The 23,445-nt window shown below is 38.7% G+C and overlaps 1 protein-coding gene across 6 annotated transcripts in view; it reads left to right on the top strand.

Annotated features, from left to right (window-relative positions):
* The window catches only part of EPB41L3 (erythrocyte membrane protein band 4.1 like 3), a 158,458-nt gene that overhangs the window by 78,731 nt on the left and 56,282 nt on the right, over positions 1 to 23,445 (top strand). For all 6 annotated transcript variants that reach the window (XM_058177310.1, XM_058177308.1, XM_058177307.1 and 3 more), the window contains exons 2-3: positions 9,163 to 9,359; positions 18,727 to 18,924. In XM_058177310.1, the coding sequence (XP_058033293.1) occupies positions 9,174 to 9,359; positions 18,727 to 18,924 (384 nt within the window). In that variant the 5' untranslated portion in view covers positions 9,163 to 9,173. The remainder of the gene's footprint in view (positions 1 to 9,162; positions 9,360 to 18,726; positions 18,925 to 23,445) is intronic.

Here is a 23,445-nt window from a genome sequence, read left to right as displayed (position 1 = left end):
CCCAAGAAGCAGTTTATGTGGTCAGTAAAGTTTAATGTATAACATGTGTGCTTTAAACACTTTCAAATGCCAGATGTTAAATTTGTACAGAATAGATCAAAAATACGAATATGTAAGGTTGAATTGCATTCTCACATGTTGCACTTCTTCCATTTGGTTTCTCTCTGACCTCAATCTATGAATGCATTCAGGGTAAAAAAAATTTGCTGGTTTATTTATTAAATTTATATGCCACCCATTTCTCTATTATGGCAATTCTGTGTGGCTTATATATCATAAAAAGATAACTAAAAAGTAATTAAAATGTTTAAACTATGTAAATGAAAAAATATAAAACTATACAATTTAAAACTGGAAAAAAAATCCAGAACCAGGAGATGGACAGCATAGAGATGAAGTCTTCTTACCTTTAGTGGTTAGCATTCCCCTCGAGGCCCCAATCTATGGGGCAAAGCCAAGCTTTGCTATCCTTCCAGTAGGCCAAAGGGATGGGCACAGATCCCATCCTTGTGAGTAGAGTGTTCCACAGGGTTGGGGTCACAGACTGATTGTCTGTAATCCATCCAAGCTAAATCTCATAGTGAATATGTGAGTTTTTACGTGTTACAGGGTTCTTTCGATTTTTTCGAAAGTCTGTTCTGAATTCTGACTGCAAAACAAGTAGCTTCTTTTGGTTTTTGGATTTTTACAAAAGATTAGCATAATACAAAGTACATTTCTACAGTAGAAAAGGCTTTCCCTTAAATAATTAATACCAAAGACTGAATGTTAAACTGATTTTAATCCAAAGTGATTTTCCTCTGCTTGTCAACAAAGGTCAAAAGAAACTATACTTACACTTTTGTATTTTACTGTTAAGTGTTATTTTTGGTGCATTTTCATGGCACCAGCAGAAAACCTTTCAAGAAGTTTACATTTGGGGGGGGGGGGAATTATCAGTAGGTTCTTGAAATTGAACAAAAAAAGGAACATAATTTTTATGACAACTGCTTTGTTCTAAAAATGCCTTTTTTATTTTTAATGCCCTTAAATAATATGACCTGAAAATTGAAATTAATTAGCAATTTAGTGTGCTTTTTCATGTTGTCAATTTACAAATTCCTGGGTTCAAAATTATGATCTTCAGGAGAGTGGGAAAGGGGATTGTATGTATTTAAATTATTGTTCTCGTCTTCTGGCCACGTTAACTTGGTATTGTCTGAAAGCCTGCTAAGTTGCTATAACTTAAAATCTTTTCTCCACCTAATCATGATATGGATATTCCTATCATCCTACTGTTCTGTTGTGGTCTCATGACAGTATTTTATTTTATGTTCGGATCATAGTGAGACAGCTTTAAATTATCCTTAATTCCAGTTTTAAAGTAGTACGTTCTTTTTAAGATAATAGCATCCGGTGACCACTTTACCACAGGCCCTAACAGAGTCAAAATAGACACCACCATCCTCAGCTAGCCCAAGCAGGATACAGACAGAGTAAGAATTAGCACAGAGACAGCATATTTTATGGTGGTTTAATTTTCTGCACTCTCAAGGATTGAGAACACTTTTAAGTGAGCCATGGTGATAGATCCTATAATTAAATTGTAACGGGTTTACAAAAATAGTTACATAAAGCACTCTTCCAATTTTCAAAACATTCTGCTGCAGTAGCTAAAGATTTGATAATTATGCAAATTTATAGTAAGAAATGAATATAGCAACATGAAAGAATTACAATGGAGGCATCAGAGGTTTTGTGCTTTGCTTTTTTCTTTTTAAAGAAATGGCTATTTTATTAATTGAAACATCTTGTGTTATCTTTGCCATTTCCTAGAATGTCATTCATACAGATTACTACATTGAATTCCAATTCTGAATATTGAAAACCAGTTTAGGCAGCTATATTAGTACTTTAAAAAGCATGAAACAAATGACTTAGTGCCAATTAATCAAGAAGGATATTTTAAATCACATAAGAATTTTGACATTGTCTAATATCTATGAATTGGAAACTCTGGATGAATTCATTAGAACTGTTTCCATTTTATAACAGATTTATTTTGTAATAATTGACTGAAATACTTGTGTGGCGAGAATATTTTCTCATACTCTCAACATCAGTAAAACTTTAGATTATATAATAAAATAATTATATAATACTGCTAGTTATCCTGCTTATATGTAACATCTGCTCAGTAAATTTTTTAGCATGAATGTCCTCACTGTTATCTGTAGTTCTATCATTCTAGAGTATATTGTAGCAGTACATAACCAGCATAACTGAAGCTTGCAAGCAAAAAAGGAAAAACAAAAACAACACTGTTGTACTGTCTTTTTCATTAAGAGGCAGTAATAACAGTAGAAAGTGAAATCGTAGAATAAACCCAGTATGATATGATAGGCTCTGCTAATAGTTATGGTTGTTATGTTTTTATTTATATGCATTTATTTACAGAGACCACACTGATATTCATTTTTCAAATTACTGCTTTTTCTCATGTTGAAAAGATCTTTTGTGTCTTGACTGAATTATTAATGTCTATGCATGCATATTACCAGAAGTGACAAGTCTGAGTAATTCTTATTAATGTACTTATTTGTAGCAGAAACCACTAGATTGCGTCGCTCCTAATACAGTGTTTTCTAATGGACATGGGTTTACTCTTATCATATTAATAAATTATAGACCTAACAATCCTGCATCTGAGGTCTCATTATGTCTTAAGAGCTTTTGAAATCCATAAAAGATGGGAGTAGTTTCGTAGTGCTATCAAAAGAATCAAAAGGGGCCGGAATAGCTCAGGCTGTAAGGAGCCTGTTATTAGAACACAGTATTAGAACACAGTAGCCTGCAATTACTGCAGGTTCAAGCCCGGCCCAAGGTTGACTCAGCCTTCCATCCTTTATAAGGTAGGTAAAATGAGGACCCAGATTGTTGGGGGGGCAATAAGTTGACTTTGTAATATACAAATAGAATGAGACTGTTGCCTTATACACTGTAAGCCGCCCTGAGTCTTCGGAGAAGGGCGGGATATGTAAAAAAAAAAAAAAAAAAAAGACAGACTTATGCAATACATTGTCAAATCTAGTACAAAATATAAAATACACTGTTTTGGTTATATGTGCAGTAGTTGATCATATAAAAGCAAAAATGTCATTTTTATGCATGCTATTTCATTGTTATTTGGTGAAATGTCTGTTGGTGACTTCTAATTTTAATAACATGCTGACTTGCTTAATGGCATTTGCCATATTAAAATAGAATTTTCTATTGGACATCACTTTTTTATTTTTCAACACACACACACGTACCCGCAAAACTTGGTTTTTTTAAAAAAGGAATTACTGATATCTATACTATTCAACCAGAATAAAATAACATACTGTATTGTGTATTACATTACATGGTATTATAAATACAATGAGCTGTTACATTATATGGGCGAGAATATTTTCTCATACTCTCAACATCAGTAAAACTTTAGATTATATAATAAAATAATTATATAATATGCTAGTTATCCTGCTTATATGTAACATCTGCTCAGTAAATTTTTTAGCATGAATGTCCTCACTGTTATCTGTAGTTCTATCATTCTAGAGTATATTGTAGCAGTACATAACCAGCATAACTGAAGCTTGCAAGCAAAAAAGGAAAAACAAAGACAACACTGTTGTACTGTCTTTTTCATTAAGAGGCAGTAATAACAGTAGAAAGTGAAATCGTAGAATAAACCCAGTATGATATGATAGGCTCTGCTAATAGTTATGGTTGTTATGTTTTTATTTATATGCATTTATTTACAGAGACCACACTGATATTCATTTTTCAAATTACTGCTTATTCTCATGTTGAAAAGATCTTTTGTGTCTTGACTGAATTATTAATGTCTATGCATGCATATTACCAGAAGTGACAAGTCTGAGTAATTCTTATTAATGTACTTATTTGTAGCAGAAACCACTAGATTGCGTCGCTCCTAATACAGTGTTTTCTAATGGACATGGGTTTACTCTTATCATATTAATAAATTATAGACCTAACAATCCTGCATCTGAGGTCTCATTATGTCTTAAGAGCTTTTGAAATCCATAAAAGATGGGAGTAGTTTCGTAGTGCTATCAAAAGAATCAAAAGGGTTCGGAATAGCTCAGGCTGTAAGGAGCCTGTTATTAGAACACAGTATTAGAACACAGTAGCCTGCAATTACTGCAGGTTCAAGCCCGGCCCAAGGTTGACTCAGCCTTCCATCCTTTATAAGGTAGGTAAAATGAGGACCCAGATTGTTGGGGGGGGGGGCAATAAATTGACTTTGTAAATATACAAATAGAATGAGACTATTGCCTTATACACTGTAAGCCGCCCTGAGTCTTCGGAGAAGGGCGGGATATAAATGTAAAAAAAAAAACAAAAAAACTTATGCAATACATTGTCAAATCTAGTACAAAATATAAAATACACTGTTTTGGTTATATGTGCAGTAGTTGATCATATAAAAGCAAAAATGTCATTTTTATGCATGCTATTTCATTGTTATTTGGTGAAATGTCTGTTGGTGACTTCTAATTTTAATAACATGCTGACTTGCTTAATGGCATTTGCCATATTAAAATAGAATTTTCTATTGGACATCACTTTTTTATTTTTCAACACACACACACATACCCGCAAAACTTGGTTTTTTTAAAAAAGGAATTATATCTATACTATTCAACCAGAATAAAATAACATACTGTATTGTGTATTACATTACATGGTATTATAATACAATGAGCTGTTACATTATATGGGCTATAAAATTTGGAATCTCCCAAATGCTTGTAGTAAAATAAGAACAAAAATGCTGGAAAATGCAGTCAGCTTTTCCCTTAGCAAACGATACTTTCGTTACATACCATTTTCCTCATGGCTATGAATACAATCTCAATGAATACAATACAAGTGTTATTATGCACCATCTTACTTGCATAGATATCTGAACAGGTGTGTGCTCTGTGGAGACAGATGAGGAATTAACATTTTTCACAGTTGGGGAATCCATTGCCTGGTTTATGAATTACCCTTCAGAAATTAAGGAGTAACTTCAGAAGACTATACAAATTATATATTTTTAATTTTTATAATTAGCATGTTCATACCATGGTACGCGGGTTGATGTACTGTTTCAGTAGTTCCACTTTGTTCTCTAACTTTCTGTCTTGTTGTAAAAGGAAATAAGTCAATGTAAAAATAATAGGACACAATTTGCCATATTTCTGAAAAACTTTGATGCTTGTGGAAAGGAGCCTCTGTGGCTCAGACTGCTAATGCAGTCTGTTATTAACAGCAGCTGCTTGCAATTACTGCAGGTTCAAGTCCCACCAGGCCCAAGGTTGACTCAGCCTTCCATCCTTTATAAGGTAGGTAAAATGAGGACCCAGATTGTTGGGGACAATAAGTTGGCTTTGTATATAAATATACAAATAGGATGAAGACTATTGCTAACATAGTGTAAGCCGCCCTGAGTCTTCGGAGAAGGGCGGGATATAAATGCAAATAAAATAAATAAATAAAATAGCAAATTGAGATTTAGTGATGGATTTAAAAGAGATAGAACATAAGTGATTAATTTCTTCTTAGCTAGGGAGAAAATAAGGACTTTGACAACTTATAATTAAAAAGAAAAATATAAATACAGATCATACCAAAAGCAGATACAGATTTCCATATTTTATCAAACTCTGCTGTAATGTTTGCAAGAACTGTGTCTGCAGTTTGACCTCATCCTGTCAGTTGCAGTAGCCAAAACATGCCAAATGAAATATTTAGGTCCTGGTAGCTTTGAAGAATAAAGCTTTAATTTTGCTGTGTTTTACTAACTGCTGAAAACATGTCCTTTGCATTTGTTTGCCAAAATTAATTATTATGAAATAATTTTTAAATGTGATTTTAATATAGTGCATGTTAATATCGTGATGTAAGAAAGAACATATTTCAGTGTTAGGCAGTCCAATGCTGTTGTCTATGCTCATTTCATTATTTACATTTCTTCGTTACCCAGAAACATCCATAAATGAATTCATGTGTTCATGGTAAAGTTGAAAAGACCAAATGTTTTTTAATTGTTATCAAAGATATGCAAAGCTTTCCAAGGAAAGATTGTGCATAAAAAGGAGCATTTCGTTGGTTGGTTGCTTGGTTGCTTGGTTGAGAGCTTGAAATAAAATGCTGCAAGCCCCAAATTGCATCCAGCTGTTTCAATTTAGCTGCAGTTCAGTGAAACAAAATTAGAAAGTTTACTGTTCTCGTCAAAACAGTTCTAGGTGTTTTGGTGATGGAAACTATGAGGTTCAGAACAGGCCACCTGGATTGAAAAACATCCAGATAGCCACTTAGACAGCAGTAAAAAAATCTAGAAAAATCTAAATTCTTTTCAGCTGTCATGTAAAGAATTTTTGCTGTCCATATGTAGAAATCTTAGCCCTAGCATTCCTTGAATTCAGTGCAACAATAATTTCCCCCAGAGACATAGGTATTTTCATTAAAATGAATGTAAGGAAGAAGATTAGTAGATGGCTTTATGTTTTAGGTCTCTTACAGGTCCATTTCAATTTCCTTCTGGGCAGGAAGACACCCTAGCAAAAAATAATAACATTAATTCTAACCATTATTTTCAAAATGTTCTAGCACAGAAGAACTGCTGTTCTAATTGTTTTGTACACTCCTGTCCAATTTCACTTCATCAATTATCCCTTCAAAGTGTTGAGTCAGCTTTCACTGTTACTTTGCAAACTTTTCCAGATTACGGTATTTCCACAAGCACACGCACAAATAACTACTTATTAAACTTTTCCATGTCCATGTAAACTTAGGCACGGACAGTGTGGGAGAGTCTTCAAAGCAGCTATGCCAAGCATTCCAGATGACTCAGAGGCTTATAATATTGAGGAGGAAAGTGTCTTGAAACAGTCCTTCAGATGTTTTCCACAACCACAGCTACTGTATTTACTGTTCGTTTCTGAGTAGACTTTGATACAAAATATGATGTACTCATTTTATACAAAATGTTTTGGATTGTACTCTTGTTTAGAAGCATTAAGTAGCATTTTTAGGACTCCCTCTTATTTTTTTCTATATCCTGTGTGATATAGTGAATAGATAGGTCTTTCAGCTGCTGTGACACTTTTAGTATCTTGCCCAAGTACTCTTATTATTGAACTTGGTCCACCATGATAGAAACAACCCTCACATCTTTCCCATTATGGATTTTTACAATTATAGCCACTGGTAAAATGTGTTGTGTGTAGAAATTGCATTGCTGTCCTCTTTCTTTCTCCAGAAGTCCTGTAAGTGTTCTGCCCAGTCAAGCTAGCAATATGCATTATGCACGCACACAAGGAACCTCAGCTTCTGAGCCTTCCTCTCAAATATCCCATTGCCTCTGGTGTTCTCTTATCACCCACATGTGTCCTTCTCTAAATTCTGACTGGCTTTTGGGTATATAAAGACCTCATGGCAGGCAGCTGGCAAACATAGCACATGCACATTTCTCTTTTTCCTCTCGCTCTTAATTTAGCTATGCAGTTTTCACCCCTATCCTGTTGCACTTGTTCTGTCCTTCGCCTAAGTGCATATCCTGCACTTTCTCACGGTTCTGCATTAGTGTTAAATATTTTCCTTCTCATACATGTTGTGCTAGTACTACAACTTGTACTGCACCCTGCCTAATCTAGAAATCTCCGTAAACTTGGGTGTGCAGCAGCTGAGTGCCACAGAAGGCTGAAGACTCAAGGTGTGCTTTAGTACTGCATTGCCTCTCCCCAGACTACACTCATTCAGCATAAAGTCTGAAGCAAGACTGTATTTGCAATCCTGAGTATGACTCTTTGTATAAAAGGAAAATCCTGGTTAGGTTAGATTGTTGAACTAATTTTAAAATTAATAACAATACAACTTCCCTGCATATTTCACATCTGAATAAAAGAAATTTGAAAATTCTCTAGCCAATTTGCATCTCTAAGGAGCGTGCATAAGCGCACCATCGTGTCCTACTGTTCCCCGTTTATTCGTATCCATTTCATGTATGCATAATCATGTTTATACTTATATCTGTTATTTTATATATGCTTGACTAAATAAATAAATGAATAAATAAATAAATAAATAAATTTTAAAAAAAATCCCTCTTCAGGCAGATGGCTGAGATATATTCTCCAACAGATGAAATATTTTGCAGAACCAGACATTTGACTTTCCTAAGATGTCAAAGATAATCATGAAGAATTATTGTTTATCTGATTGATTTTTTTACTATATTTTGCAATTCTGAACAAGCATTGAGGCCTAGCAAATTAATTTCTAGCTGGTTCTTTCAGTAACTGGAGTTAGGAAGATCCTGCATTCAAAATAAATTACCCAGCCTTTGCTCAGATTGACTCCATGTGAAGGGTGGGTAAAGTTGGACATACCCTGTTTCCCCGAAAAGAAGACCTCCCTGGATAGTAAGCCCAATCGGGCATTTGAGTGCATGTGGTAAAATAAGCCCCTCTGAAAATAAGCCCTCCAGAAAAATATTTAAGCGCATGCTGGTTAGGGAGACGAGCTGGAAATCAGGTAAAATGGAAAGAGGCGCCCTGTCTTGCTCCATGTGCCCCAAAATAATAAGACTACCTCGAAAATAAGGCCAAGCGCTTAGTTTGGGGTTAAAAAAATATAAGACGGGGTCTTAACACGGTAGTGACTAGATAGAAAGGAGTCACTTTCTCCTTACTTGCAAGTGATCCTAGTTTGATGAACTATACATCTGATATTTGTAACAATGTTTTTTTCTTAATTTGAATTTATATCCCGCCCTTCTCCGAAGACTCAGGGCGGCTTACATTGTGTTAAGCAATAGTCTTCATCCATTTGTATATTATATACAAAGTCAACTTTTATTGCCCCCAACAATCTGGGTCCTCATTTTACCTACCTTATAAAGGATGGAAGGCTGAGTCAACCTTGGGCCTGGTGGGACCTGAACTTGCAGTAATTGCAAACAATTGTGTTAATAACAGACTGCTTAGTCTGTTGAGCCACCAAAGGCCCCATTTATATGTTGTATAAATATTATATATAAATATTTTGTAAATCAACCTTTCTGGTATGGTTTTGATTGTTACAATTCTGAACCTCATGGTTCTTTTTTTTTTTTTATTGTAGGATAATCAAACATGACTACAGAATCTGGTTCAGACTCTGAATCCAAAGATCAGGATCAAGAGCAGAAAGAAACACCTGGTGATCAAGAAAAAGCCACCCAAGAACAGCAGTCAAAACAAGCGAAGGAAGAGCACCAGAATGCATTAGAACAGTTTTCCAGTGTTGCAGCTCATAGCACTCCTGTAAAAAAGGAACAGGCAAGTTATTTAGGGAATCGCCTTTCCTCGGTATGGCACTAACTTAATGTGTTAGAGATTAGGATTATTGCAGTAACAAGTGTTATAAATAATACATATTATACCATGCATAATTTTGAGCTGCAGTAGCCTTCTATGAGAATTTTATAGAAATGATAGTCAAGCTCATTTGGAGAGTATTTTGCAGGGAGAGTAGCACATTGGCACTCACAGAAATCAAAATGGATTCTAGAAAGTATAACGAAACAATAAAGGCTCAGTTGTTGTTGCTTTCTTTTATGGCTATTTTTATTAAAATTATATAATTACAATGAAGTATTTTTGTAGAAATGAGGCAAATTATGTTAGAAGTTTTAAATTTATTTCAGACACATATTTTGGGGGTAATGAGTCCAGTTGTCTGCCCTCCAAAATTGATCTTTTTCCTGTTATGAAAAGGAGAGGATCTCCAATATGTATCATAATTTAGATTTTTTGTTAGATTTTACTTGTATCTTTTGTTCCATTTTACTGGCGTGACTAAAGCAAAGTATTTGCTGAATTCATTTTTCATGATTAACATGTCACATAAATGCCAGTGAGACTAAAGTTAGGTCTTCGTTCTCTGCAGTCATGGAAGTTTACTCAGTGCCTAGTGCAGGGGTCTCCAACCCTGGCAACTTTAAGACTTGTGGACTTCAACTCCCAGAGTTCTCGAACTGGTCCTCTGGTTGCTCGCCATGTTCTTTGCACACGTGAATCCCATTGCCTTGCAAGTCCAATGGGATGCGTATGCGTGAAGAACATGGTGAGGACGGCAGCAGCTTTTTCCACTGGTACTTTTTGGTGGCCTGTGGAGAAAGCAGCTGACAAAGAAGCCTTTTTGGAGGCTTCTTTGCCAGTTGCTTTCCAGCAGCGGCAGCTGGCTAGGGACAGCCGAAAACTCCGGTCACCTTGCATTCCTGACTCTGGACCAGCCACCACGGAAGGTAAGCAGTCGATCAAAGAGGTGGTGGTGGGGGAGAAAGGAAGGAAATCAGGCCTGGCCACGGGACCGCCAGGAAGGTCGCGTGGAAGGGAAGCAAGTATGTTGGGGCCGCCCAGTCGTAGGAAAGGGAGCTAGCAGCCTACTCCCTTCCCTGCGGCCCTGCCATCCTTGCCTGCCTTCCACGTGGCCTTCCTGGCAGTCCCCCACGATTTTGCCTTCCGAGGTCAGTTCACACATCCAGCCCTGATGGGAGACATGCTGCTTCTGGCGTGGCCTAGCCAGTGGGTGGTTGGGCGGCCCTGTCGTGTCCCACTCCTTCGCTGACGGCCGGGTCGGGGAAGTCCGTATCAAGCGTGCCTCTGCAGCTCTGCCAAAGTCCTATCAGAGTTCTCAAGGCAGGCAGGAGACCAGGAAGTGACTTCAGCAATCCAAGTTAGACTTTGCCTGACTCAGAGAATGCCAGAAAATAGATCCTTTATATAGGCCATGGGATGTGGTTCCATGACTCAGCACTTATCCAGGCCTGCCCCTCCCTTCCTTTTGCTGATGTCGCCTCTCTACTCTCCGGAAACGAGGATCTCTCCAGCCTCCAGCTGTTGGTAATCTTAGCTCATGACTGGCTTCACATTCTTCAGGCTCACATGTTGTGGGGGAGGGGTTTAGTTGCTCCGTTTGCCTGGGCATGGTGCCAGGACTGGGGGCTGAAGGCACGTCAGGCCCTTCGTCTTGCTCGGCCTGTCCGGGCATGGTGCCAGGGCTGGGGGCTGGAGGCATTCCAGGACATTCTTCCGAACTATCAGCATCCGGCAGGAGATAAGAGGGGCCCAGCTGCGGCAGGGGGACCGAGCGAGATACAACAGGCCCTTCGGGGAGACAGAGCTGCTTCGCTGGGGCTGAGAGGGGCAGTGGCAGCTGGGGCAGGGTGGGCGGATTTCCCAGGGCTGCTGCACATGTGCACTGCATGTGAAGGGAGGTAGACACCATGCTTCTGAGGGAAAGAGGCGCTGGCGATCGACTTTAAGAGTGCTGAGAAGCCAAGGACAAAAGCAGTGGAAGTGACGTGTGTGTGTGTGTGTGTGTGTGTGTGTGTGTGTCCCTCCACAAGGACTTGAAGACAGATACCACACCTCTGAGGAAAAGAGGCGACGGCAAAGCCCTGGCTGTCACCCGGGAGGGGACTGTGGAGGGACACGTCACATGCCTGTTGCCCTCACTGCCACTACTTTTGCTTTTGGCTTCTCGGTGCTCTTCAAGTCGACCTTGAAGAGCTGGAAGATGTTTCTTTAGATCGCCACCAAACTCATCATTGGGAGATGTGTAGGCTAGCCCCTGAGTGTACAAGAAATCTTGGGCAAAGTTCTTCCAAAGTTTGGCCAAGTCTTCTCCTCCTTCTCGGCCTTAATGTGTGTGAGCAAACACGCACACCCTGAGGTGTGTGCGACTGTGAGTATTTGCTCTGTGATACGAGGCCGAGAAGGAGGAGAAGACATGGCCGAACTTTTGAAGAACTTTGCCCAAGACTTCTCGTATATTATATATCCGCACAGGAAAACTCTCTGGGATTTCTGGGATGTCCCTCTGCCACCGCTGGTGCCTGCTTTGGCAAATGTTGCGCAGGAAAACTCCCTGGGAGTTCCGGGACACCCCTCTGCTTCCTGCCGTGGCCTGAAGCTCCCATTTCGGCCACTGCCTGCCACAACCTGAAGCTTCTGTTTTGGGTGTAACTGCCAGGAGCTTTCTTTCAGGCCTACTGGTCTCACTCTCCTAGACTTTGAACAAGGAAGGGAGGGAGAGAGAGAGATAGAAGGAAAGAGGAAGGAGGAGAGAAAGAGAGAGAAAAAAGAGAGAACAGAAAGAAAGAAAAAAGAAAGAAAAAGAAAGACACAAAGAAAGAAGGAAAGAGAGAAAGATGGAAAGAAGGAAGGGAGAGAAAGAAAAGGAGGAATGAAAGAAAAAGAGAAAGAAAGAGCAAGGGAGAGAGAAGAAAGAAAGAGAAAAAGACAAAGAAAGAAAGAGAGAAAGAAGGAAAGAGGAAGGGAGAGAGTGAAAAAGAAAAAGAGAAAGAAAGAAAAGGAAGGAAGAAGGGAGAGACAAGAAAGAGACAAAGGAAGAAAGAGGAAGGGAGAGAGAGAAAGAGAAGAGGAAGGAAGGGCCACAAACCCTGGCACTAGACGTGGCTTCAGAAGACGCTTTGAAACAGGACAGCGATTTAGGGCTGGAAGGGACCTTAGAGGCATCTAGTCCAACCCCCTGCTCCAGCAGGAAACCTTACACCCTCTGGATTATTTTGGTGCCTCTAACAGAGAGGAAAATTGCTAGAAAGGAGAAGGAGATTTCTAAGACAAGGCTGCCATGCAGAGGAAGGCAGAGATAGTCCTTGACTTACGACTACAATTGAACCCAAAGTTTTGGTTTCTAAGCAAGAGCATTGTTAAGTGAGTTTCACCACATTTTATTCAGTCCATGACCTCTCCTGGCTCTAACAGTCATGTGCAAGTTAGGGAAGAACATCTGAAGGTTTGTGTAATGTTCTAAATGTACAGAAGTTATAGTTAAATGTGTGACAGAAAGTGGACTCTGGGTGTGTTTTCCAAATGTAGTAAGTGAGGTTGAATGTGTATAGTTTTAGAAGAGGTGTGTGTGTGTGTACACATACAGTATATATAGTAGATAATGTATCTTTTTGTGTGCCTATATACACTCTATACTATGCAATATGTTTGTACACATATGGCATATATACATAGGATTAAATAGTATATTTTGGATGTTAAGTAGTAAATAAATAGGGAAATTGTATCTTGTTGAGATCTTTGAGGCGAGGAGAGCCCAGGCACCCTAACCCTAACCCTTGACGTGAGTGACATCAAGTTGGCCATGACCAGCCAGCCATGCTCACCCACTCACATGATCACTCAGCTACGCCCACCCAGTCACATGAACACCAAGCTACACCCATCCAGTCACATATGCTCACAGTCAAATGATCACCCAGTCACATGAACACCAAGCTACACCCATCCAGTCACATATGCTCACAGTCAAATGATCACCCAGTCACATGAACACCAAGCTACACCCATCCAGTCACATATGCTCACAGTCAAATGATCACCCAGTCACATGAACACCAAGCTACACCCATCCAGTCACATATGCTCACAGTCAAATGATCACCCAGTCACATGAACACCAAGCTACACCCATCCAGTCACATATGCTCACAGTCAAATGATCACCCAGTCACATGAACACCAAGCTACACCCATCCAGTCACATATGCTCACAGTCAAATGATCACCCAGTCACATGAACACCAAGCTACACCCATCCAGTCACATATGCTCACAGTCAAATGATCACCCAGTCACATGAACACCAAGCTACACCCATCCAGTCACATATGCTCACAGTCAAATGATCACCCAGTCACATGAACACCAAGCTACACCCATCCAGTCACATATGCTCACAGTCAAATGATCACCCAGTCACATGAACACCAAGCTACACCCATCCAGTCACATATGCTCACAGTCAAATGATCACCCAGTCACATGAACACCAAGCTACACCCATCCAGTCACATATGCTCACAGTCAAATGATCACCCAGTCACATGAACACCAAGCTACACCCATCCAGTCACATATGCTCACAGTCAAATGATCACCCAGTCACATGAACACCAAGCTACACCCATCCAGTCACATATGCTCACAGTCAAATGATCACCCAGTCACATGAACACCAAGCTACACCCATCCAGTCACATATGCTCACAGTCAAATGATCACCCAGTCACATGAACACCAAGCTACACCCATCCAGTCACATATGCTCACAGTCAAATGATCACCCAGTCACATGAACACCAAGCTACACCCATCCAGTCACATATGCTCACAGTCAAATGATCACCCAGTCACATGAACACCAAGCTACACCCATCCAGTCACATATGCTCACAGTCAAATGATCACCCAGTCACATGAACACCAAGCTACACCCATCCAGTCACATATGCTCACAGTCAAATGATCACCCAGTCACATGAACACCAAGCTACACCCATCCAGTCACATATGCTCACAGTCAAATGATCACCCAGTCACATGAACACCAAGCTACACCCATCCAGTCACATATGCTCACAGTCAAATGATCACCCAGTCACATGAACACCAAGCTACACCCATCCAGTCACATATGCTCACAGTCAAATGATCACCCAGTCACATGAACACCAAGCTACACCCATCCAGTCACATATGCTCACAGTCAAATGATCACCCAGTCACATGAACACCAAGCTACACCCATCCAGTCACATATGCTCACAGTCAAATGATCACCCAGTCACATGAACACCAAGCTACACCCATCCAGTCACATATGCTCACAGTCAAATGATCACCCAGTCACATGAACACCAAGCTACACCCATCCAGTCACATATGCTCACAGTCAAATGATCACCCAGTCACATGAACACCAAGCTACACCCATCCAGTCACATATGCTCACAGTCAAATGATCACCCAGTCACATGAACACCAAGCTACACCCATCCAGTCACATATGCTCACAGTCAAATGATCACCCAGTCACATGAACACCAAGCTACACCCATCCAGTCACATATGCTCACAGTCAAATGATCACCCAGTCACATGAACACCAAGCTACACCCATCCAGTCACATATGCTCACAGTCAAATGATCACCCAGTCACATGAACACCAAGCTACACCCATCCAGTCACATATGCTCACAGTCAAATGATCACCCAGTCACATGAACACCAAGCTACACCCATCCAGTCACATATGCTCACAGTCAAATGATCACCCAGTCACATGAACACCAAGCTACACCCATCCAGTCACATATGCTCACAGTCAAATGATCACCCAGTCACATGAACACCAAGCTACACCCATCCAGTCACATATGCTCACAGTCAAATGATCACCCAGTCACATGAACACCAAGCTACACCCATCCAGTCACATATGCTCACAGTCAAATGATCACCCAGTCACATGAACACCAAGCTACACCCATCCAGTCACATATGCTCACAGTCAAATGATCACCCAGTCACATGAACACCAAGCTACACCCATCCAGTCACATATGCTCACAGTCAAATGATCACCCAGTCACATGAACACCAAGCTACACCCATCCAGTCACATATGCTCACAGTCAAATGATCACCCAGTCACATGAACACCAAGCTACACCCATCCAGTCACATATGCTCACAGTCAAATGATCACCCAGTCACATGAACACCAAGCTACACCCATCCAGTCACATATGCTCACAGTCAAATGATCACCCAGTCACATGAACACCAAGCTACACCCATCCAGTCACATATGCTCACAGTCAAATGATCACCCAGTCACATGAACACCAAGCTACACCCATCCAGTCACATATGCTCACAGTCAAATGATCACCCAGTCACATGAACACCAAGCTACACCCATCCAGTCACATATGCTCACAGTCAAATGATCACCCAGTCACATGAACACCAAGCTACACCCATCCAGTCACATATGCTCACAGTCAAATGATCACCCAGTCACATGAACACCAAGCTACACCCATCCAGTCACATATGCTCACAGTCAAATGATCACCCAGTCACATGAACACCAAGCTACACCCATCCAGTCACATATGCTCACAGTCAAATGACCACCCAGTCACATGACCACACAACCACAAAATAAGCCACACCCACAGAACCGGTAGTAAAAAAAAATTGGAACCCACCACTGCAACTGTTTCATTCTACTTGGAGGGCTATAAATTCACACAACTTCTGGGTTCCCACAGTACCCTGCAGAGCCTATGCAGAGTTTCAGGAATGAGGAAAGTAAAGGTCTTTTTGCTTGAAGGGGACATCATTCATACTACATTCCATGTTGAATGTAGGCCAGTCAACTCTGTGTGTGTGCACAGACAGTAGGATGCTAATTGCTGAACACATACATTCTCTACACACACACATATTTTCAGCAATTGGTATCCTACTGTCTGCAATGTTAATAGTTGATATATTAAAAACAGCCTTTAACCTTTCAAATTTGTAGCTAAAATATGTAAAATTATTCTGGATTAAGAACACAGAATTTTCAGAAGGAATTGTCACCAAGATTTAAATGTTTTAATTGTTGCTTCAGATTATTTTAATCAGAAAATGTTTGATATTGTTAATCCTTTGGCCAGATCTTCAGATTACATCCATAGCTCTCAAAAAGGGTCCAGTACCATTGAAAGAACATGAATATATAATAATAATAATAATAATAATAATAATAATAATAATGAACTTCATGTCAGAATATTTTGCTTTATGAAACAACTCTTGGATGCTTTTGGTACCTGCTTGAAAAGTTCTTGATTTGTTCTTTTTGGTGTTGTTATTTTGGATGCACAGTAGGAATAAATGTAAGAATAAACCTGTGGCAGTCAAACCCAAAAAATTACAGAACTCTTTTTTACTCTTGCTTAGCTATTTATAAAAGTTAGTATCTATCCATTCCTTTCCCATGAATGAAGTTGGTGTTTATGCTTCACCTAAATGTTTTCCAGAATAGAAAAGTAGTTTTTTTCTTATTTATTTTTAATATATTTTAACAGGGGAATATAATTCTTCTCTATGTGGGCTGTATTATTCTAAGTGTATTTCTGCACTTCTGTATATAATACACACTATATGTAAAGTTTTTATCTGAATTTATTTTACTCCCATGGAAGCATGTTACAATGACTGAGGCATTTAAAGTCAGTAGTGTAGGTTGCAGGCCTATTTTGAAGTCATTTCAGACCAAAATAGGTATTCCTTTTTCTATCATTAAAAATAAATTAACTTACAAAGTTTTAACTGAATTATTTCTTTAGTTCCTCTGCTTTTAAATATGTTTGTTAGCTAGTGGTAGAAAAACCATCCATATATAAAGTCATTATTTAAAAAATACTGCTGGTACTGAAAAGAAATTGGACTATTGCAACATCTGAAATTTCAGAAAAAGGAACATGTTTAACAATCATTGCAATATTGGATTTTTTTTGTTCAGGTTGTTTGACTATTTTTAAACGAACTACTATATTGCAGTTTCCTTTAGCACTTTCCCCAAAAAAAGTTACAAAACAGCAAAATAGCAGTTTCATTAACCCAAAAAGCCTTCACAAATTACTGAAAAAAATGATTTATCTCTTTTCCAATATAATTTATATGCCTATTTTAAAATGGATTCTGAATAGGCTTCTATAAAGGGATGCCTACATGATTCCACCCCAACGAGGCTGTTGAAATGATGTCCCAGTGCCTGGAGGCCGTACGGGTTTGGATGGGGAGGAACAGACTCAGACTTAATCCCACCAAGACCGAGTGGCTGTGGATGCCGGCGGCCCGGTACAGTCAACTAATTCCATCACTGACCATTGGGGGCGAACTATTGGCCCCCACGGAAAGGGCTCAATCTGGGCGCCTCCTGGATGCACGGCTGTCTTTGAAGATCATATGATAGCCGACACCAGGGGAGCTTTTCATCAGGTTCGCCTGATACGCCAGTTACGTTCCTTTCTGGATCGGGCTGCCTTATGCACGGTTGCTCATGCCCTGGTTACATCCCGCCTGGACTACTGTAATGCTCTCTACATGGGGCTCCCCTTGAAGGGTACCCGGAGACTCCAACTGGTCCAGAATGCGGCTGCGCTGGTGATAGAGGGAGCACCTTTGGCTCCCATGTGACACCCTCCTGCGTAATCTGCACTGGCTCCCAGTGGTCTTCCGGGTTCACTTCAAGGTACTTGTTATCACCTTTAAACGCCCATGGCCTAGGACCGATATTTACGGGACCGCCTACTGCCACCATTAGCCTCTCACCGACCAGTGCGCTCTCACAGAGGGCCTCCGGATACCGTCAGCTAAACAATGTCGGCTGGCGACCTCTAGGGAGGGCCTTCTGTGGGGGCCCCTACCTCTGGAACGAGCCTCTGGGGCTTCGTCAACTCCCCGATCTCAAGTCCTTCCGCCGTGAGCTGAAGACGCTGCTGTTTCGAAGAGCAGGACTAGCTTGAACGTAGTTTTAAACTTGGGATTTTTAAAAAAAAAGGGTTTAAATGAGGTTTTAAATTTGTATTTAAAAGTTAGAGCATCAATTGAATTTAACTGTCTATTCTTTTAGCTTTTTATGTATTATATGTTTCTCTGTTGTTTTTGACTGTGAACCGCCCTGAGTCCTTCGGGAGATGGGCGGTATACAAATATAATAAATAATAATAATAATAATAATAATAATAATCATTCTGAAAGCCTGCTCTGATTGCCCATTTTTATTCTGAAACTGGAATTGAATTTTCCTCTGTTTCTAGGCCACCGACAGAGAACTTGAAGTTGCTGCTGCAGTGGCAAAGCAGCTGGAATATCAGCAGTTTGAAGACGACAAACTCTCTCAAAAATCATCCTCAAGCAAACTCTCCCGCTCTCCTTTAAAGATTGTGAAAAAACCAAAAAATATGCAGTGCAAAGTAATCCTTCTGGATGGCTCCGAATATGGCTGTGAAGTAGAGGTAAAAATGTAAAAAGTGGAACTTCTAGAGATAGATTTATGCACATAATGTTAAATTAGATGATTTAGGGGTATACAATTGATGTGTGATTTCACTGCAATTCCATACATACATATGTACATACATACATACATACATACATACATACATACATACATACAGAGAGAATGTCTCCCTAAATAAAGAAATATATATCATATTTTTCAGATTATAAGATGCACTCCCCCACCAAAGTTGGTGGAAATGTCTGTGCGTCTTATAGAGCAAATATTGCAGCAGGGGAAGGGAGGTTGGTGCAGTACTGATCAGGTGTTCTAGGCAGTGGGGATGGCCACTGCCCGTTTGCTGTGAACACAGCGGTGGCGAATGGGCTGCAGACACAGAAGCAGATTTTTTTTCTTGTTTTCCTCCTCTAAAGCTAATGTGCTGCTTATAGTCCGGAGCGTCTTATGGTCCGAAAAATATGGTACTCAGTGATGCCAGTAGGAAAAAAACAACAGTAGTGGAAACAATAGTAGAAAGGAGAAATATTCTCTTTCAAAGAGTCTTACATAAGTATGCATCTGGTAGTTAAGATTTTCACTCAGAATATAATATTTATAAATAAAAGGTAACAATAGCATTGTTAATAAATAAAAGGTAATAATAGCATGAATCATTAGGATTCATTAGCTGTGTCTTTTTTGAAGGCTCCAGTATAAAGGCTTCTCTCAGTCACAAAGCTTTTAAAAAATACATAATAATGCCTGACAACAGATTGTTTTGTATTCTATATTTGGACTATTAGCTATAGATTTGGATAGGATATTCTCTTTCAATAGGTCTGTCCGAGATAGGTGAGGCAATAATTGATCGAAGAGTTGGAGCATTTTATTTGTAAGCAAAATTACTGTTCAGAACTCCTTAGCTTATGAAATAAGATATGCTAGAAATTATAATCTTCAATAAATTAATCCTTCTAAGAACATTAGTTAAATTAATTGGCACTCAATTTGGAACAATCAGTGCATAGTTGATTTGGGGAATTTGTTGTCACAAGATAATAGGATTACTTTTTAAAAAAAATTAATGGAGACCAAGGCCAAGAATAGTATGATAATGTTGTAAGACTTCCAGATTTACACCCAACGTTCTACTGTGTTGTCCTGGTTGCTATGCCCCACTTCCACCAAGTGGCTCAACTTGGTCACAGAAGCTAAGGAGCTGTCCAGCAGAACATGATTTGAGATGATCAAAATAGCAGGGAGCTGTCCAATGAAAACAAGGAACACGAGATTGTACTTCCACTGTTCTATACTTTTATGTGTCTGGCTGTGCTGATCTGTCCATTCTAGATTGTCTTTCTTTAAGACCTGATCTAGTACTAGCAGAAAACATTTCTCAGGAAAATAAGTCAAATCATTACTTTTGTGCTGAGATAGCTGAATCTTAAATTCTGCATTTCCTATTAAATTTGCTGCCATCATTGATCCTGGAGGTAATTTTGATGGATCTCAATCTGAGGGAAATCCCCATATATAAAAGAAATGTAGTAATGTACCAAATCTGCACCATTTTGTTACATCTGAAGCTGAATAGATTCTTTAAAAAGTATAATACTAGAACATTTGTCAATACTGTAGGCAACATAGTCCTCCTTCTTATGGAAGAAGGGAGGTGACCTTACTGCAATTTGGAGGTTTATATTCAAAAGGAAGGTATTTAACTTATGTCATCTTGCCTGTATATTGGAACAGTAACCCACAGTTTCTTCCTTAATATGTTTCGGATTACCTGTCTATCTCAGGTTGCCAAATCAAAAAATATTTCATATTGGATTGAGCTGGGGAGTCTAATTTTTTCTTCTTTATCTAAAGTAGCTGTTAACATCCAGCAACTATTATAGATTTGTTCATTGTAGTTCATATCTGTAACATGATGTGTAGTAATTTGTCACAATTTTCTGTCAGTAACATCTCCTTTGAATTCTTACACACTCCTGCTTAAGTCATCAGTGATAGTATCTAATCATCTTGTCTCCTAGCTGCCTTCTTTTTTTTATTGTCTTCAATTTTTCTAAGTAAAAGTATTTTCCAGTGACTTTTGCCTTCTCATTATCTGTCAAAAGAATTGAAGCCTTATCTTTGTTATCAGTTTTATTTCATCTGGTAATGAATAATCTGTTTCCAACAATTTTCTGCAACATCAGTTTTTCTTTGCTCAGTCTTTTTTATGGTAAACTTCTCCTGCTATATGTTACAACTTGGGAAACTATGGCCTTGACAACAGGTACTTTTGTTGTCAAGGTGACATCTCTGCACTTAATGTTTTGTCTATTTTAGAGCTATTGTTATTTTTCTCATAAGTGGTAGACGTTTATTTTGTGGCTATAGTCATTATGCCTGTGAATTTTTGAGCCAATGAAGAGTTGCTACTACAATGTATTTTCCATCTATTTGCATTGTATTATTATCCATATTAATATAAATCTTACAGTGTTTTTTTAAACAAATATTGAGCAGCGGTCAGTATTTGTCCTTCCTTGTCACCCTTGGCAAAAAATTTCTTAATCTTCCTTGCTTCCAGCCTTCAAAGCATATCTGAAGTTGATATTTCTCCCAACAATTTTAATTCCAATTTTTATTTCTTCTAACTGTCATTATATATGCTGCATATAAGCTAAATAAATAAGAGGACAGTTTACAATCTTAATATCTGTTTTTCAGTTCTGAACCATTTATCTGTGCTGTATTTTGTTTCATCTGTTGCTTTTTGGCAAATTCTTCTATAGGCTAATAAAATGGCATGGTACACTAATGTTTTTTAAGGATGTTTCTTTTGTTTGTGTTTCTTTGAGTCACTGTTGGCTCTTGGTGACAACCAAGACAAGTCCCTGCAGTTCTTTTAACAAGATTTCAGATGTGGTTTGCCTAGAGCTGAGTGAATGCCCAAACACAATAGTTGACTTCTTGCCTATGGCAAGACTAGAACTCAGTCTCCCAATTTCTATTCTGGTGCCTTAATCACTGCACCAATGGTCTACTACACAGTCAATAACCTTTATATAATCAATAAAGCAGGAATCAAAATATTTGTGGAACTGTTTACTTTTTCCATTAAACAGTAGATTTCAACAGTGTGATATTAGGTCTTCTGACTCTTTAAGAGCCTGTTTATATACTTGACAGTGCCATTCCTTACATAGATGAAATCTGGCTTGCCAAACCTTAAGCATTATTTTACTAGCATGTAAGATAATTGGTTAGTAGTTAGATTGCTCTTTATCACTACCTTCCCTGCCTGCCTGCCTTCCTGCCATCCATCCATCCATCTTTTTGGTCACCTGAATCATTAGACCACCACTAACTCCATACTTGCTTTGAAATTGTGTGTAGCCTTTTAACTGTATTATAAGATTTCAAACCTTCAGAAGTAGGTAGGTAGATAGATAGATAGATGATAGATAGATAGATAGATAGATAGATAGATAGATAGATAGATAGATAGAAAGATAGATAGAAAGATAAGATAAGATATATATAGAGAGAGATATAGAGATAGCAGTATATATAGACAATAAATATTGGATTGTGTTTTCTGTATTTTTAAGAGTTACCCTGTCAGGTTCTTTAGAGCATTTGAAAAAAAAAGTGTTTTTTGTTTGACTTTTTAGAAGTGTATTTAAATAGACTGCTGTGATCTTATAAAGGCAATTAACATATAAATATTATCAGCACACACAGAAGCACTTTTGCTGGAATTGATGGTTATTTGTCATTTGATGTTCTGAACATTAAACATAGCTTTTTCAAAGTACTTTCCAGATTGCGTGTGTATGCATAGAGGCTGGGATTGGTGTTCAGTTATCATTGCTAGTCTCATTAAATCATTTTGGAGAATGAACTGAATATGCATGTTAGAAATTATTCATTTCAATTAATTCTAACCTTTTAAAAAGACAAGTAATTCTGTTTCCCATCTCGCTTATACTGTGCTTCTTTCTATAAACACGTGTAGAGTGCTCTGTCAGCTGCTTGTGACTTTCTACGCTTTTTCCCTATATGCTACAAGAATAAAAGACTGCCTAGAAAACAGAATTGGAAATGAGTGAAAGCTATCACAGAACTAGACCACATTAAAGAAGATAGAGAAGCAGTGGTTTGTAATATGGAACGATGAGACCCAGGAGACAAATACTGATTTAGGCTTGTAATAATTGCCCTCTGGATTGAAATGATGACGTGAAGGAACCGAGTGTCAATTCAATTCCAACACTTGAATTTATTTAACTTATAAGCAAGCTAACAACCTGCATAGTGATCAATTGCTTTTTCTACTAAAAGCATATTAATAGCTATTCTTTTCACTGATTGTTAGCCCAACAAATTGTTGCATTTCTTAATGATTGTTCCATTTAACTGCCGAGTGCTTTTTTTGCGCTGCAGTCACCTAATTCTTAACAGCTAAGCTTATCAGAGCATGGCACAATAAATAGTTCCCATCACAAAAAATATGGCAAATAATAAGCAACTTCTTAAACTA

Source organism: Ahaetulla prasina, chromosome 3 (assembly GCF_028640845.1).
Source record: "Ahaetulla prasina isolate Xishuangbanna chromosome 3, ASM2864084v1, whole genome shotgun sequence".
Lineage (NCBI taxonomy): Eukaryota > Metazoa > Chordata > Lepidosauria > Squamata > Colubridae > Ahaetulla > Ahaetulla prasina.
Note: the sequence above shows the minus strand (reverse complement) of the source record. Positions and strands in the feature narration are given on the sequence as shown.